Raw genomic sequence first — 13,687 nt, 5'->3', positions numbered from 1 at the left:
CTCCAAATCTTCCAACATGGGCTGACCCTCTAATACACTTATTCCTAATCCTGTCCACCCTCGTCACACCCAGTGCAAATCTTAACATCTTTAACTCTGCCACATCCAACTCTAACTCCGGCCTTTTTGTCAATGCCACCGTCTCCAATCCATATAACATAGCTGGTCTCACTACCCTCTTGTAGACCTTCCCTTTCACTCTTACTGGTATTCGTCTGTCAAAAATTACTCACCATAACTCTGAACTACTGATCCCAAATATTTAAACTCATCCACCTTCACCACCTCTACTCCTTGCATCCTCACCATTCCTCTATCCTCCCTCTCATTCACACACACATATTCTGTCTTAGTCCTGCCGACCTTAATTCCTCTTCTCTCTAGAGCATATCTCCATCTCTCCAGGGTCTCCTCCACCTGTTCCCTATTCTCACTACAGATCACAATATCATCTGCAATCATCATAGTCCACAGGGACTCCTGTCTGATCTCGTCTGTCAACTTGTCCATCACCATTGCAAATAAGAAAGGGCTCAGAGCTGATCCTTGATGTAATCTCACCTCCACCTTAAACGCATCCGTCACTCCCACTGCAGACCTCACCGCTGTCACACTACCCTCATACATATCCTGTACCACTCTTACATACTTCCCCACACTCCCATCTTCCTCATACAATACCACAACTCCTCTCTAAGCACCCTGTCATATGCTTTCTCAGTCTACAAAAACACAATGCAACTCCTTCTGACCTTCTCTGTACTTCTCCATCAACACTCTCAGAGCAAACATCGCATCTGTAGTGCTCTTTCCTGGCATGAAACCATACTGCTGATCACTAATCATCACGTCCCTTCTTAACCTAGCTTCCACTACTCTTCCCCATAACTTCATGCTGTGACTGATCAGTTTAATCCCTCTGTAGTTACTACAGCTCTGCACATCACCCTTATTCTTAAAAGTAGTTACCAAAACACTTTTTCTCCATTCCTTACATCCTCTCACTTTCCAAGATTTCATTAAACAATCTGGTTAGAAACTCCACTACCATTTCACCTAAACACCTCCATGCTTCCACAGGTATGTCATCTGGACCAACAGCCTTTCCTTTCTTCATCCTCTTCATAGCTATCCTTACTTCCTCCTTGCTAATCCATTGCACTTCATGATTCACTATCCCCACATCATCCAACCTTCTCTCCCTCTCATTCTCTTCATTCATCAACCCCTCAAAGTACTCTTTCCATCTGCTCAACACACTCTCCTTGCTTGTAGGTTTCCCTCATTATCCTTTTATCACCTTTACCTGCTGCACATCTTTCCTAGCTCGGTCCCTCTGTCTAGCCAATCGGTACAGGTCCTTTTCTCCCCCCTTAGTGTCCAACCTTTCATACATCTCTTCATATGCCTTATCCTTCGCCACCTCTCTCTTTGCCATGCACCTCATCTCCTTATACTCCTGTCTACTTTCTTCACCTCTCTGACAATCCCACTTCATCAACCACTTTCTCTGTATACTCTCCTGTACTACCTCATTCCACCAGCATATCTCCTTGCCATCCTTCCTCTGTCCAGATGTCATACCAAGCACCTTTCTAGCCATCTCCCTTACTAGCTCTGCTGTAGTTACCCAGCTATTTGGTAACTCTTCACTGCCACCCAGTGCCTGTCTCAACTCTTCCTGAACTCCACCTCACAATTACCCTTTTTCAGTTTCCACCATTCGATCCTTGGTGCTGCCCTTACACTCCTCTTCTTGATCACCAATGTCATCCTACAAACCACCATCTTATGCTGCCTAACTACACTTTCCCTGGTCACCACGTTACAGTCTCCAATCTCCTTCAAACTGGCCCTCCTACATAAGATATAATCTACCTGTGTGCATCTTCCGCCACTCTTGTATGTCATCCTATGCTCCTCCCTCTAGTTAAAATACGTACTCGCCACAGCCATGTCCATCCTTTTTGCAAAATCCACTACCATCTGACCTTCTGCATTCCTTTGCTTAACACCAAACCTACCCATCGCTTCCTCATCCCTTCTGTTCCCTTCACCAACATGCCCATTAAATTCTGCTCCAATCACCACTCTCTCACCCTTGGGTACAGTCATCACCACTTCATCCAACTCACTCCAAAATTTTTCCACCTCATCCATCACACACCCAACTTGTGGAGCATATGCACTAACAACATACTAACAACATACATCATTACACCATCAATTTCCAGCTTCATAAACATCACTCTATCCAACACTTTCACCTCCAAAACACTCTTAGCATACTGTTCATTCAGGATAACTCCTATGCCATTTCTCCTCCCATCCACACCATGATACAACAATTTGAACCCACCTCAGATACACCTAGCCTTACTCCCCTTCCATCTGGTCTCTTGCACACAATATCTCAACCTTCCTTCCGTCTATCAGATCAGTTAGCTTTCAACCTATACCAGTCATACTGTCAACATTCAAAGTTCCGACCCTTGCTACCATAGTCCTAGCCTTTCTACTCTCTTCCTGCCTTCGGCCATGACTTCCCCCTCTTCTCCTTCGGCCAACAGTAGCCCAATCTACATTTAACATAGCTGGACCTTGCCAAAGCCTCTGATTTTATTTCCCATGCAGATATTATTCAGAAATGTGAAAATCTGAATATAAATCCTTATCTTGTATGATGAACAGCTAACTGGTTGTCTGACACAGCCCACACAGTTAGATTTGCACTTGCCACTTCAGAAAGCAAAAATGTTACCAGTAGTGTATCACAGGGCTCAGTGATGGGCTCGCTCCTATTTGGCATGCATTTTCTAGACCATAAAACCAACACTCCTGGCCTATGGTTATCCAAGTTTGCAAACGACTGTAAATCAGGAATTATTTTGGGACCTTTGACTGACTCACAACTACTCCAGCATGAGTTAGACCATGTTAACAATTTATGCAAGGAAAATGGTCTCAAAAGTAAATGTCAGAAAATGCAGTATAGCTAATTTTGGTGAACAAATCATTTTTCCACACCATACAAGAGTCAGTGGCTCAACACTCAACTTTGGAGCTGGAAGATCAGAAAGCTGTAGGTTCTATTCCCATACCAACTAGATTAATTTCCCTATACTGACAATGCAGTGCACCATAAGTGGGATACTATATTCCTGAGTGTGCTGCCCTTCAGATAAGATGCTAAGCAGAGATACCATTTGCCTGAGTTGGTGGTAGCTCAGCTGGATGTAAAAGATCCCAAGGCACTTACTGAAAAAAAAAAAAAAAAAAGAGAGAAGAGGAAGTTTCCTGGTGCCCTGGTCAAATTTTCCCTAGTCAGTAAGAATACCATCTCAGATCTCCCCTGAAGAAAGAACACTGGCCTAGGGGCACTAATCCCATCAACAAAGAGTAAATAAAATATATAAATGGCACGCATCTCCAATCAGTCACAGTCATAAGACATTTAAGGATTCTTGTTGATAATTCCTCACCTTTTGACCATCATGCCTCTGCAGGAGCCTTCTATTTAGCACATTTAACTTCCAAAGCCATCTCTGCTACACCCAAAGAAGTCCCAACTTCCCTACACTCATATTTTAATAGATCAGTTACTGAATATAATGGCCCATTTGGCATGTTATACGTCTAAACATATCACTCAATTTGAGAGCCCTTCGAAGTTCCCAGCTAAAAAGATCAGTGGTCTCAAAAATCTTAAGTTATCGGGAAAGGCTGGCTGCCTTCTCTCTACACTTACGTTTTTGATGAATTCTATCTCTAGGTTTTCGAGTCATGAAATATCCGATCCTTTTTGACCTTCTATTCCTTCAAGGAACAAATGGTTCTTCAAATATCAAGTAAAAGGAACTAAACCTTCATCAACAGATAAACAAAAATCCGTTTGTGTGATAACATTCATATCCCAAGCTATCCCACACTTTTGAAACAAACTGCAATAACATGTCAGAGTAGCACCCTTGCACCTTCAAGGCAAACCTAGGTAATGAGATGAACAGTCTTCAAGCTCTGCCCTGGTCTATCTTTTATTGCCCTCCGCTAGGCTGAAGGGAAGTTTTGAATATGGGTTACCGACTAGATTTTTAATCATCTGCAGACTGACTGCCTAGTACTTACTTATGGACCTAAAACATGGGCACACACACAGGGGCCTACAACCGCTTACCTTGTGTCCCCAGGAGCAGTGCCAATGATTGGTTGGGATGGTGAGGATGGATGGTTCAACTAATCAGCCAGTCAGTCAAACAGTATACAGTGGTGCACTATTTTTCCCCACAGCAAGTAATGACTCTGACCACTGTTTGACAAAATCTTAGTCAAATATTTTTACATTCGGAAAGGCTACTTACTTTCAACAAACGTATGCTTCAAGTTTCAAAACTCTACTAACAACTGTTACAAATAACTGTAGTCAACCTATTTGTTCATCTTGCCCCTAAAAAATACACCAAATGAAATATTTTGTCATATATTCATGCAGAATATACAGCAAACAAACATTTTGTATATTTTGCATGAACACTTCCAACATCTACAGTGGATATAAAAAGTATACACACCCCTGTTAAAATACCAGTTTTTTGTGACATAAAAAATGAGACCACAATAAATCATTTCAAAACTTTTCCCATCTTTAATGTGACCTATAACCTGTACAATTCAATTGAAAAACAAATCTGTTAGGGGAAAAAAATATTAAAAAAAATGTGCAATAAGCAGGTTGCATAAGTGTGCATACCCTTAAACTAATATTTTGTTGAAGCATCTTTTGATTTAATTACAGAGTTCAGTCTTCTTGGGTACACACCTGTCATCAATTAAAGAGACTCGGATTAACCCCAAATAAAGTTCAGCTGTCCTAGTAGGATTTTCCTGACATTTACTCAGTTGCCTGCTACAGCAAAAGCCATGGTTCACAGACAGCTTACAAAGCATCAAAGGGATCTCATTCTTGAAAGGTATCAGTCAGGAGAAGGGTACAAAAAATGTCCACAGCATTGGATACATACACCATGGAACACAATGAAGATAGTCATCAAAAAGTGCAGAAAATATGGGACAACAGTGACGTTGCAAAGAACTGGACACCCCTCCAAAACTGATGAAAAACCAAGACAAAAACTTGTCAAGGGGGGCTACAAAAGAGACCTACAGCAACACTGAAGGAGCTGTAGGAATTTCTGGCAAGTACTGGTTGTGTACTACACGTAACAACAATTTCCCGTATTCTCCATATGTCTGGGCTATGGGGTAGGGTTGCAAGACGGAAGCCTTTTCTTACACAGAAAAACATCCAGGCCCAGCTAAAATTTGCAAAACAATACATCAAGTCTCCCAAAAGTATATGGGAATATGTGTTATGGTCTGATCAGACCAATGTTGAACTTTTTGGCCACAATTCCAAAAGGTACGTTTGGAGCAAAAACAATACTTCGCATCACCAAAAGTACACCATCCCCATGGTGAAGCATGATGGTGGCAGTATCATGCTTTGGGGTTGCTTTTCTTCAGCTGTAACTGGGGCTTATGTCAATGTGGAGGGAATTATGGACAGTTCCAAATACCAGTCACTTTTGGCCCAAAACCTTCAGGCATCTGCTAGAAAGCTGAAGATGAAGAGAAATTTCACCTTCCAACATGACAGTGACCCCAATCATACATTCAGATCAGCAAAAGAATGGCTTCACCAGAAGAAAATTAAAGTTTTGGAATGGCCCAGCCCTAAATCCAATAGAATATCTGTGAGGTGACCTGAAGAGGGCTGTGCACAATAGATGCCCTCGCAATCTGACAGATTTGGAGCACTTTTGCAAAGAAGAGTGGGTAAATACTGCCAAGTCAAGATGTGCCATGCTGATAGCCTCCTACCCAAGAAGATTGAATACTGTAATTAAATCAAAAGGTGTTTCAACAAAGTATTAGTTTAAGGGTGTGCACACTTATGCAACCAGCTTATTGTTCATTTTTTTATATTTTTCCTCCAACAGATTTGTTTGTTTTACAATTGAATTGTACAGGTTTATAGACAACATTAAAGGTGAGAAAAGTTCTGAAATGATTTAATGTAGTCTCATTTTTTTATATCACAAAAATGTGGCATTTTAGCAGGGATGTGTAAACTTTTTATATCCACTGTAGACCTCTCAACTGTACCCATTTAGGAGGTACATACCAATCTTCAGGTAAGGATTTACCCCTTAACACAATGCCCCTATTTTTGAAAAAGTGTCTTCCTATTTTTAGGTTTGATGTACTACTCCACACAGCTGTACTAAAAGTTGGAGGAGCTACATATTACTAGGATTGAAATTTAATGCTAATTAGATGTCTAGATTTTTGTCTGGCTGTACCTAATTTTTAAGAGCTTCTGTACCAATTTTCATTGTCCACAAGTTGAAAGATATGCAGTCTGTCTGTGGCTATGCCCAAAGTGTCAGGTTAGGCACTGCACTGTAATAAGAAGGTGGGGAAGGAGATACCTACTAGAAGTGTATGGATTTCAGTCTCTATTCTGTCATTTGTGGGATCCAAACTTCAGACCCTCTTAAAACTGTGTGTATATTCAGCTAAGACTTTACTGACTAAAACATAAAACACAAATAACCCCAACCCAATCCATTTACTGCCATTTCCTGTAAAACCCACTAACAGAATCCAAAATGTTCAACTTACATGAAGTAGCATAAAAATCAGGATACAGATTATTGTCCACCAGGAAAGAGGCAGTTTTCCCAATACTAGAAAGGCAGCTCTTTAGATACATTAAAATGCATTTTCCCCAAATTATTACTTTTTTGTCATCTAGGATTACATAAAAATATAGCCAAGCACAAGTTCCTTATTCATAACATTGTGTTATATGAATATCTCAGTCACTGAAACTAAAATCCATAAACAGAGAACAACTGAATGCACAGTTTGTACAAACACCACCTACTCCAAGGGGAAATGCATAAAAAGTTTGGTTATACCATACATTACATTAGAACGAATTACATTTCTCTTACTTTACGGGTGTTAGTATAAAAATAAGAATGAAAGAGGTCTCAGCTTTCTTAATTTACTCATGTACTCTGATAACTTAAAAAGACCACTGTTCACAAGTGACAGCCACATCTCATGCAGCATAACCAGCAAAACACACAACACTCAAACCATACAATTTAACCAGTTATATTAACAAATAAACTAAAATGAACAAAGGGCAAAACTTTTACAATTATCCAGATAGGATGACCTGCAGTGGACAAAACACAATACTTCACAGAAACAATCTCATATTGGAAGACATTATAATTATCCAAATAGTATGACTGTAGGCAGGCAGTAAGCATACTCTGGGGTAGCATTAAAACACCAGGTCAGATTTAAGGGACAATTACAGAGAGAGGTAAACTTCGACAATGGTAATAATACACATCAGGCCAGGATGAGGGACCAAAATAATGACTCTTTGGCAAACATTTAAATATGTTTCAGCTAGTCCTAAGTACTGGCATTAAGATGTGATTTTATGTCTATATCACTTCAATCAAAACCCCAGTTAAACCCAATATTCCTAACTGTGATTACATCGACAGTCTGTAAACAGTTAAACTCATGCCTCAAGTACTTCCCATTCACTGACTGAACTCTCTGCTTCAGTCCTTCCTACTGTTGCAGCACATGCAGGCTAGAGGACAACACAACCAAACTTTCTGTTACCACTCCAGTTATAGAATGAATAAGGTTATGCCTCATAAAATCAGTTTTGCAGTTCTTACCCTGTCCTTCATTCTCCAGCTCTGGGCCAGTGACTTAGATCCTTCTATCTTTTCAGTGTGCCGCTTCTTCATATAGGCCAACAACAGATGCCAGTCAGTAGCCAGGTCAGCTTCATCCACTTCAGTACACCCGGGAACGATATTCTGCAAGTCAACATCCATCACGCTAAGTCTATAAAAACACAAAGGCTGGTACTAGTATTCAGAACTGGGGCAAGCAAATTCCACAAAAGCAGCACCAAAAACATTAACACTTAAAGCGCCAAGGCCCGCCAGGGTACTATACTTTTAGTACTCCACAGATGCGCAGTAAGAAGCCCCGCCCACTCTCTACATAACCACGCCCCCAACGTGTCGTATTGTAAGCGTCATGAATATTCATGAACCGGCCGTCTTGCCGCGATTGGGCGTGGTTTGAAGAGAACAGATTAGGAGTGTGTACTGCGTAATGGGTATCACAGGTGTTCTGTGTAAAGGGGAGGGGAGGGGAGGGAAGAGGTAAGGATTAGACAATGAAATTGGGGGACCCTAATTTGTTGGCATGATTTTGGTTCTTTAACAGATATGTTTGGAGTTGAGCCTAAAATGCATGCACAGTGCATTGCCTGGAGCGAAGAAATCACCTAAATTAAGGATTACCAACAGAGTTGGCTGCAAATACCGGGTAATGCGGAGGAGCGGAGGATAACTAAGTCTAAGAATGTCCATATCTTGCCTTCTGTTTTTGTTTGTTCTTCTTTATAATTTGTGGCTTATTGACAAATCATTGAGGACTGAAGTCATTACATTAAGTTTCGGATTTCATATCTTTCAGAAAATGTATGCTAATAGAAAACCAGTTATTTAGGCAACTTAGTTTATTAGAACAATATTTTAAAAAATTGTTCCTGATTTTGGGCGTTTGAACTTCTGCTGTTTTTGACTTTTTCCAAAATTCTTGCGCCTAGAGGTTGAGTGTTAAGGTTTAGTACTCTCCAGTGCTGCTTGATCTTGAAGGGGAGGGAGTAGACGAGTCAAGTATTGAAACAGCAACTATGTTTGTTACTTTTCCTGTTGTTTGAGGGTGTGTGACAGGACAGTGTAATAGGGATAAGTTGCATTAAAACCCTAAGAACTGTAATATACACATTTATTTATTTTTCTCTATTGCTTACTTATCATCTTCATTGTAGTCAGCTGACCCATTCAGTCCCGAAGGATGTAATCCAGCCAGCCATTGGGGCTTATTTCTTTGTTTTTAACCCTATCCCCTACTAGTGTGTATCTTAGCCATTTGATGCATACCTTCTTCCACATATACATTTATTCTGGCTACAGTACTACATGCTGCTCGGCAAAGACCAGGCTGTGTATGCTGACCCTGGATCCAGTGCTACGCATTGCTTGGTAAGAACTACCATCCTTGCGTAAGATCTCTTACCCTGATCTTTATTGGATAGGATACCTTCTGTTGTGCCATGTCAAACCACACCACTGCTTTTCCCCCAAGATGGATGAGTAGCTGTGACCATAACAGTCCCATCCCCTACAGTAGCTCTTCCAGTGCTTGGGACACTATTTGAATTCAGATCATTAGCCAGGACTGTTTTTTTCTACTCCACAAAATCAATAATCAATTATTACTTGGTTAAGAAATGCTACAAAGTCTGTTCAAGTAACTGCATTCATGAAAAATTATGTATGTTCACACTTTAGGTGACAAATAAATAAAATGCTTAGGTAAGCAAGAATTATGACTTCTGCTTAGCAAGCTTCTTTCTTCTCTTTCAGGGCTGCACACTAGAGGTATGGGTGATAATCTACAATTGTTCCAAGGGTTATATAACCAGACCTGGAGATTGGTTTCTGCTCACCCCCCCCCCCCACCACCACCACCACCACCACCACCACCAACATGAATGCACAATGTATCAGGGCCTGTACCTAACCCATGCAGTGTTACAGTCCTGGAGGGAGAAATGCCCTTCTGACATTGATAAAAATGTGGATACCTCACTCACTTTTAACCACTACAAGACCTTGGCTTAGTGTGTTCACATCTTCTGTGATTGACTGCTGCAAAAAATTATGATAGCCAAAGTATTTACACACAGAGTCATAGATTCAAAGATATTCCAAGGCCACTGAGTCTTATGACCACTCACACTTTGCCAGTACCCTCCTTTCATCACTTTTCTCTTCCAACTTATTTACTCCCAGTAACACAGCTTCTTTTTCTTGTATCCACCAGTGGCTTCCTGTCATCTCTTGCCTGTTTTTGTACACTTAGTTGTATATAAAAGCCTCAATTGTTTAGCTTTAAAGCATCCTTTCAAATTAGAAAATCCTAAACTACTCTGTTCAATAGAAAGAATCAACTTATCTCGTTTTACTTTTGCCATCTTGCATCCTAAATCCATTTCTTCAACTCTTTATTAATTACCATCCACAACTTTTCTTCTGGCTGATAAAAGCATGCCACAACTATGCTTGACCTATGTACAGGACCAAAGGAACCATAAATATTTTCACTGCCTGTAGCTACTGTCCATATCAATGATCATTAGTTTTCAGTTTCTTATTTTTTTTTTCAATAATCTGCTTGTGTTTTTTTTTACTATATATCCTTAGCTGACATAATAGAGTCCTATTTAATCCAGATGTCTGAATACTTAATTTTTTAACAACTCCAGAAATATGGGTATTGTTGAACTAATTCATATGTAGACACATAATTTACTTCTATAGATTTTGTTTCAAGTACATTTATTTTATACCCAGAAAGTACATGAAACTTTCTTAAAATATTCCACATCCAGCGGTGTACCTATTTGACACTTGGAACTGAAAATTTTTATTACACCTCCCCTCCGAGCTGAGGTTTTTTCCTAATGCCCCACCCTCCTCTAAGACAATTATTTTCTGTAATAATTATCAAATGAAACAAAATAATGGCCATAACACAAAACCTTGAAATGTTTCTTGTATTACTTTGTTTATATAATCACACCAGTAAATACAAGGGGAAAAACTACATTATTGTACTCATGAAAAAGGAAAAACATACTCCTAAAAAATGGTTTGTAGCAGTGTAAAACATTACAAATTCAGTTTTAGAGCCTTAACTTCTACAGATTTATCCAATGACTTTGTTAAAATGTATCTTCTTTGCACAATAGACAGTACAGCCAGATTTGTCAATCTATCTTCACACATAGTTGATCAAAGACTACCTTTAATTAATTCAAAATTTAAAATGATTTTTCAGAGTAGTAAGCAGGATGTGCTGAATACTTAGTCCTGGCCCCTGACCACACTGCTGAACTGTCAAGATTTTTGTAGAATGTCCATATTTTCACCTCATAAAATTTGTGGTTTTCTGGAAAATCAGTAAGGACTGAACTCATTAAATAATGACATATGTTTATCTTTCAGGCTTCCTTTCTTTCAGAATATGTATACTAATACAAATTCTGTTATTCTAGCAACTTTTTTTACGTTTAAACTTTATAAGATTAATATTTAAAACATGTCCCACTTTTTGGGCCTTTGACCCCATTATTCTAGGCTTTGAATAGATTTCCTCTGCTAAAACACATAAGTGTAGCTAAGTAACTTTTATCTGCACTTTTTAAAGTAATTTGTTTGTGTTGCATTGAGCAATATCTAGCTAGAAGTTGACTGTTTTTTTCAGTAGGTCCCCACTCACCATCCCTGTTTTTGTCTTGGTGTTAATCTTGGTGGCTTTGAAACTGCCCGCCCCTCTTGTAAATTTGCACTTGGGTACTTCTCCTGGGCCCATCTCATTTGCTCACTCAAAAACAAAAAAAAAAATATATCTGCTTTTACTGTATTTGTGTTTCTTCCTACTTTATTTTGCTTTTGCATCATCTTAAAAGTACTCAATTGTATTTATTACTGCTTGGTGTAACTCACTCTAAGCCTTTTAGTTTAAGCACTTGGGCTTCAGACCAGTTGTTTTACATTAAGAAGGTTTGTGCTCTGCACTGTAGTGGCAGTACAGGTAGCTTACATCCTTCTAAGTTGGGAACTGCTGATTGAGGGCTCAGTGTTTGTTATTCTAAAAGTGTATTAATTCTGGTTTAAGCACTTGAGCTTCAGGCCAGTTATTTTACATTAAGAGGGTTCGTGGTCTGCACTCTTGTAGGAGGAGAGGCTGGACTCTGCCTTTCTGAGCTGGGAATTTCTGGTTAAAGGTTTATAGTGCCTGCATATTTGTACTGCTTCTTACTAAATTGGTACACCTTGTTTGCTGTAGCATAGACTAGATCCAGGCCTGCTGAATCTAGCTTTGTTTGTATAACTTGAGCACTAATCCAGGCATTCTTTAAAGTATTCAATTGTATTTATTACTGCTTGGTAGTAACTTGATTAAAGTGTAGCTATCATTCAAAGTCTTTTGGATTAAGCACTTGGGCTCAGACCAGTTGTTTTACATTAGGAAGGTTTGTGGCCTGCACTGTGGTGGCAGGACAGGTAGCTTACATCCTTCTAAGTTGGGAACTGCTGATTGAGGGCTCAGTGTCTGTTATTCTGAAAGTGTATTAGTTCTGATTTAAGCACTTGGGCTTCAGGCCAGTTATTTTACATTAAGAAGGTTTGTGGTCTGCACTCTTGTGGGAGGAGAGGCTGGACTCTGCCCTTCTGAGCTGGGAATTTCTGGTTAAAGACTTATAGTGCCTGCATATTTGAACTGTTTCTTACTGGAATTGGTACACCTTGTTTGCTGTAGCATAGACTAGATCCAGGCCTGCTGAATCTAGCTTTGTTTGTATGCTTGTTTGCTTGTTATTTCCCTGAAACGCTAATTCCACCTAAAACACGGCTTTTCAGCACTTCTGTAGATCCCTAGTGACATCTGCATTGCTTACTGTACTTATTTCCTTGTTTCACTTGAAAGAAAGTTACTGTTTGTCATTTTGCATTTAAGTTACCTGTAACACATTGCATTTAAGTTACCTGGCACTTGCTCACTAAAGCAATTATATAAGTCAGCACTAAAAACTTAAAAGCACTACACCCTCACAAACTCCCCTTGAGTACCTTGTTTCCCATTGGCCTTTTTTTTTTCAATTATAAAGGAATTCCCAATACTATTCTAGCATGTCCAAAGGTCAGTTGTCAATCTCCTCTCTGGTCCAGCTGGTGAATCTAGGAATCTTGAGGCAATGTTACAACTGTCTCATGTACACAGACCACCCTCTCCTCCTCCCAACAAATTCCAATACATGTGAGAGATGCAACCATATAGCCAAACTGGAGGCTAAGCTCTCTCAACTCAGTACTGGCAAAACCTGTCAGGAGGAGAAGGAAACCACACTTACTACAATTCCAGTCTCACATAGACCTACCACGACAGCAAACCAAACACATGAACACACAAAAACATACAGAGATCTCCAAAGCAGACACCCAAGCAACCGCTACCCCAAAACAAAACACGTGCAACACATAGCTCACAAAGCCAGTGTGCCGAACAGTCACAGCCCTTAAGGCTAAAAACACACCTGATACACTTGTAATAGGTGACTCTATCGTCAGGCACACTGAAGTCCCGCTCACCAGGCTGAACAAGGAGAAGGTCACAGTGAGCTGCCTGTCGGGCGCTAGGATCCGGCACTTAACACAAGCACTCGGGTCACTCCAAGGCAAGTACAAATATGACTCAGTCATTGTCCATGCTGGTGTGAATTACATGAGACGTACCTCCCTGGACTACATGAAAAGAGACATAGAGGAGCTCTCTGAGCATGTGGCCCAGGCCGGTATGACCCTGACCTTGAGTAGCATCTTACCCTCACCAAGAATGATGCCACAATATGAAGACAAGATGATCAATTTCAACAATTGGCTTAAGTATTGGTGTCATTCAAAGGGGATCCAATGCCTGTCAGCCTGGGATGACATGCTCGACA

The 13,687-nt window shown here is 40.1% G+C and overlaps 1 protein-coding gene across 1 annotated transcript in view; it reads right to left on the bottom strand.

The window, feature by feature from the left end:
- Positions 1-8,095, bottom strand: part of RPTOR (regulatory associated protein of MTOR complex 1) — a 5,042,670-nt gene extending 5,034,575 nt beyond the window's left edge. Inside the window, exon 1 of the mRNA XM_044068087.1 lies at positions 7,773-8,095. Within this exon, the coding sequence (XP_043924022.1) occupies positions 7,773-7,934 (162 nt within the window). The 5' untranslated portion in view covers positions 7,935-8,095. The remainder of the gene's footprint in view (positions 1-7,772) is intronic.
- Positions 8,096-13,687: the final 5,592 nt, after the last annotated feature.

Source organism: Protopterus annectens, chromosome 4.part0 (assembly GCF_019279795.1).
Source record: "Protopterus annectens isolate FY-2018-M chromosome 4.part0, PAN1.0, whole genome shotgun sequence".
NCBI classification, from domain to species: domain Eukaryota; kingdom Metazoa; phylum Chordata; order Ceratodontiformes; family Protopteridae; genus Protopterus; species Protopterus annectens.
The sequence above is the reverse complement of the archived record's forward strand: the minus strand, read 5'-3'. Positions and strand labels throughout refer to the sequence as shown.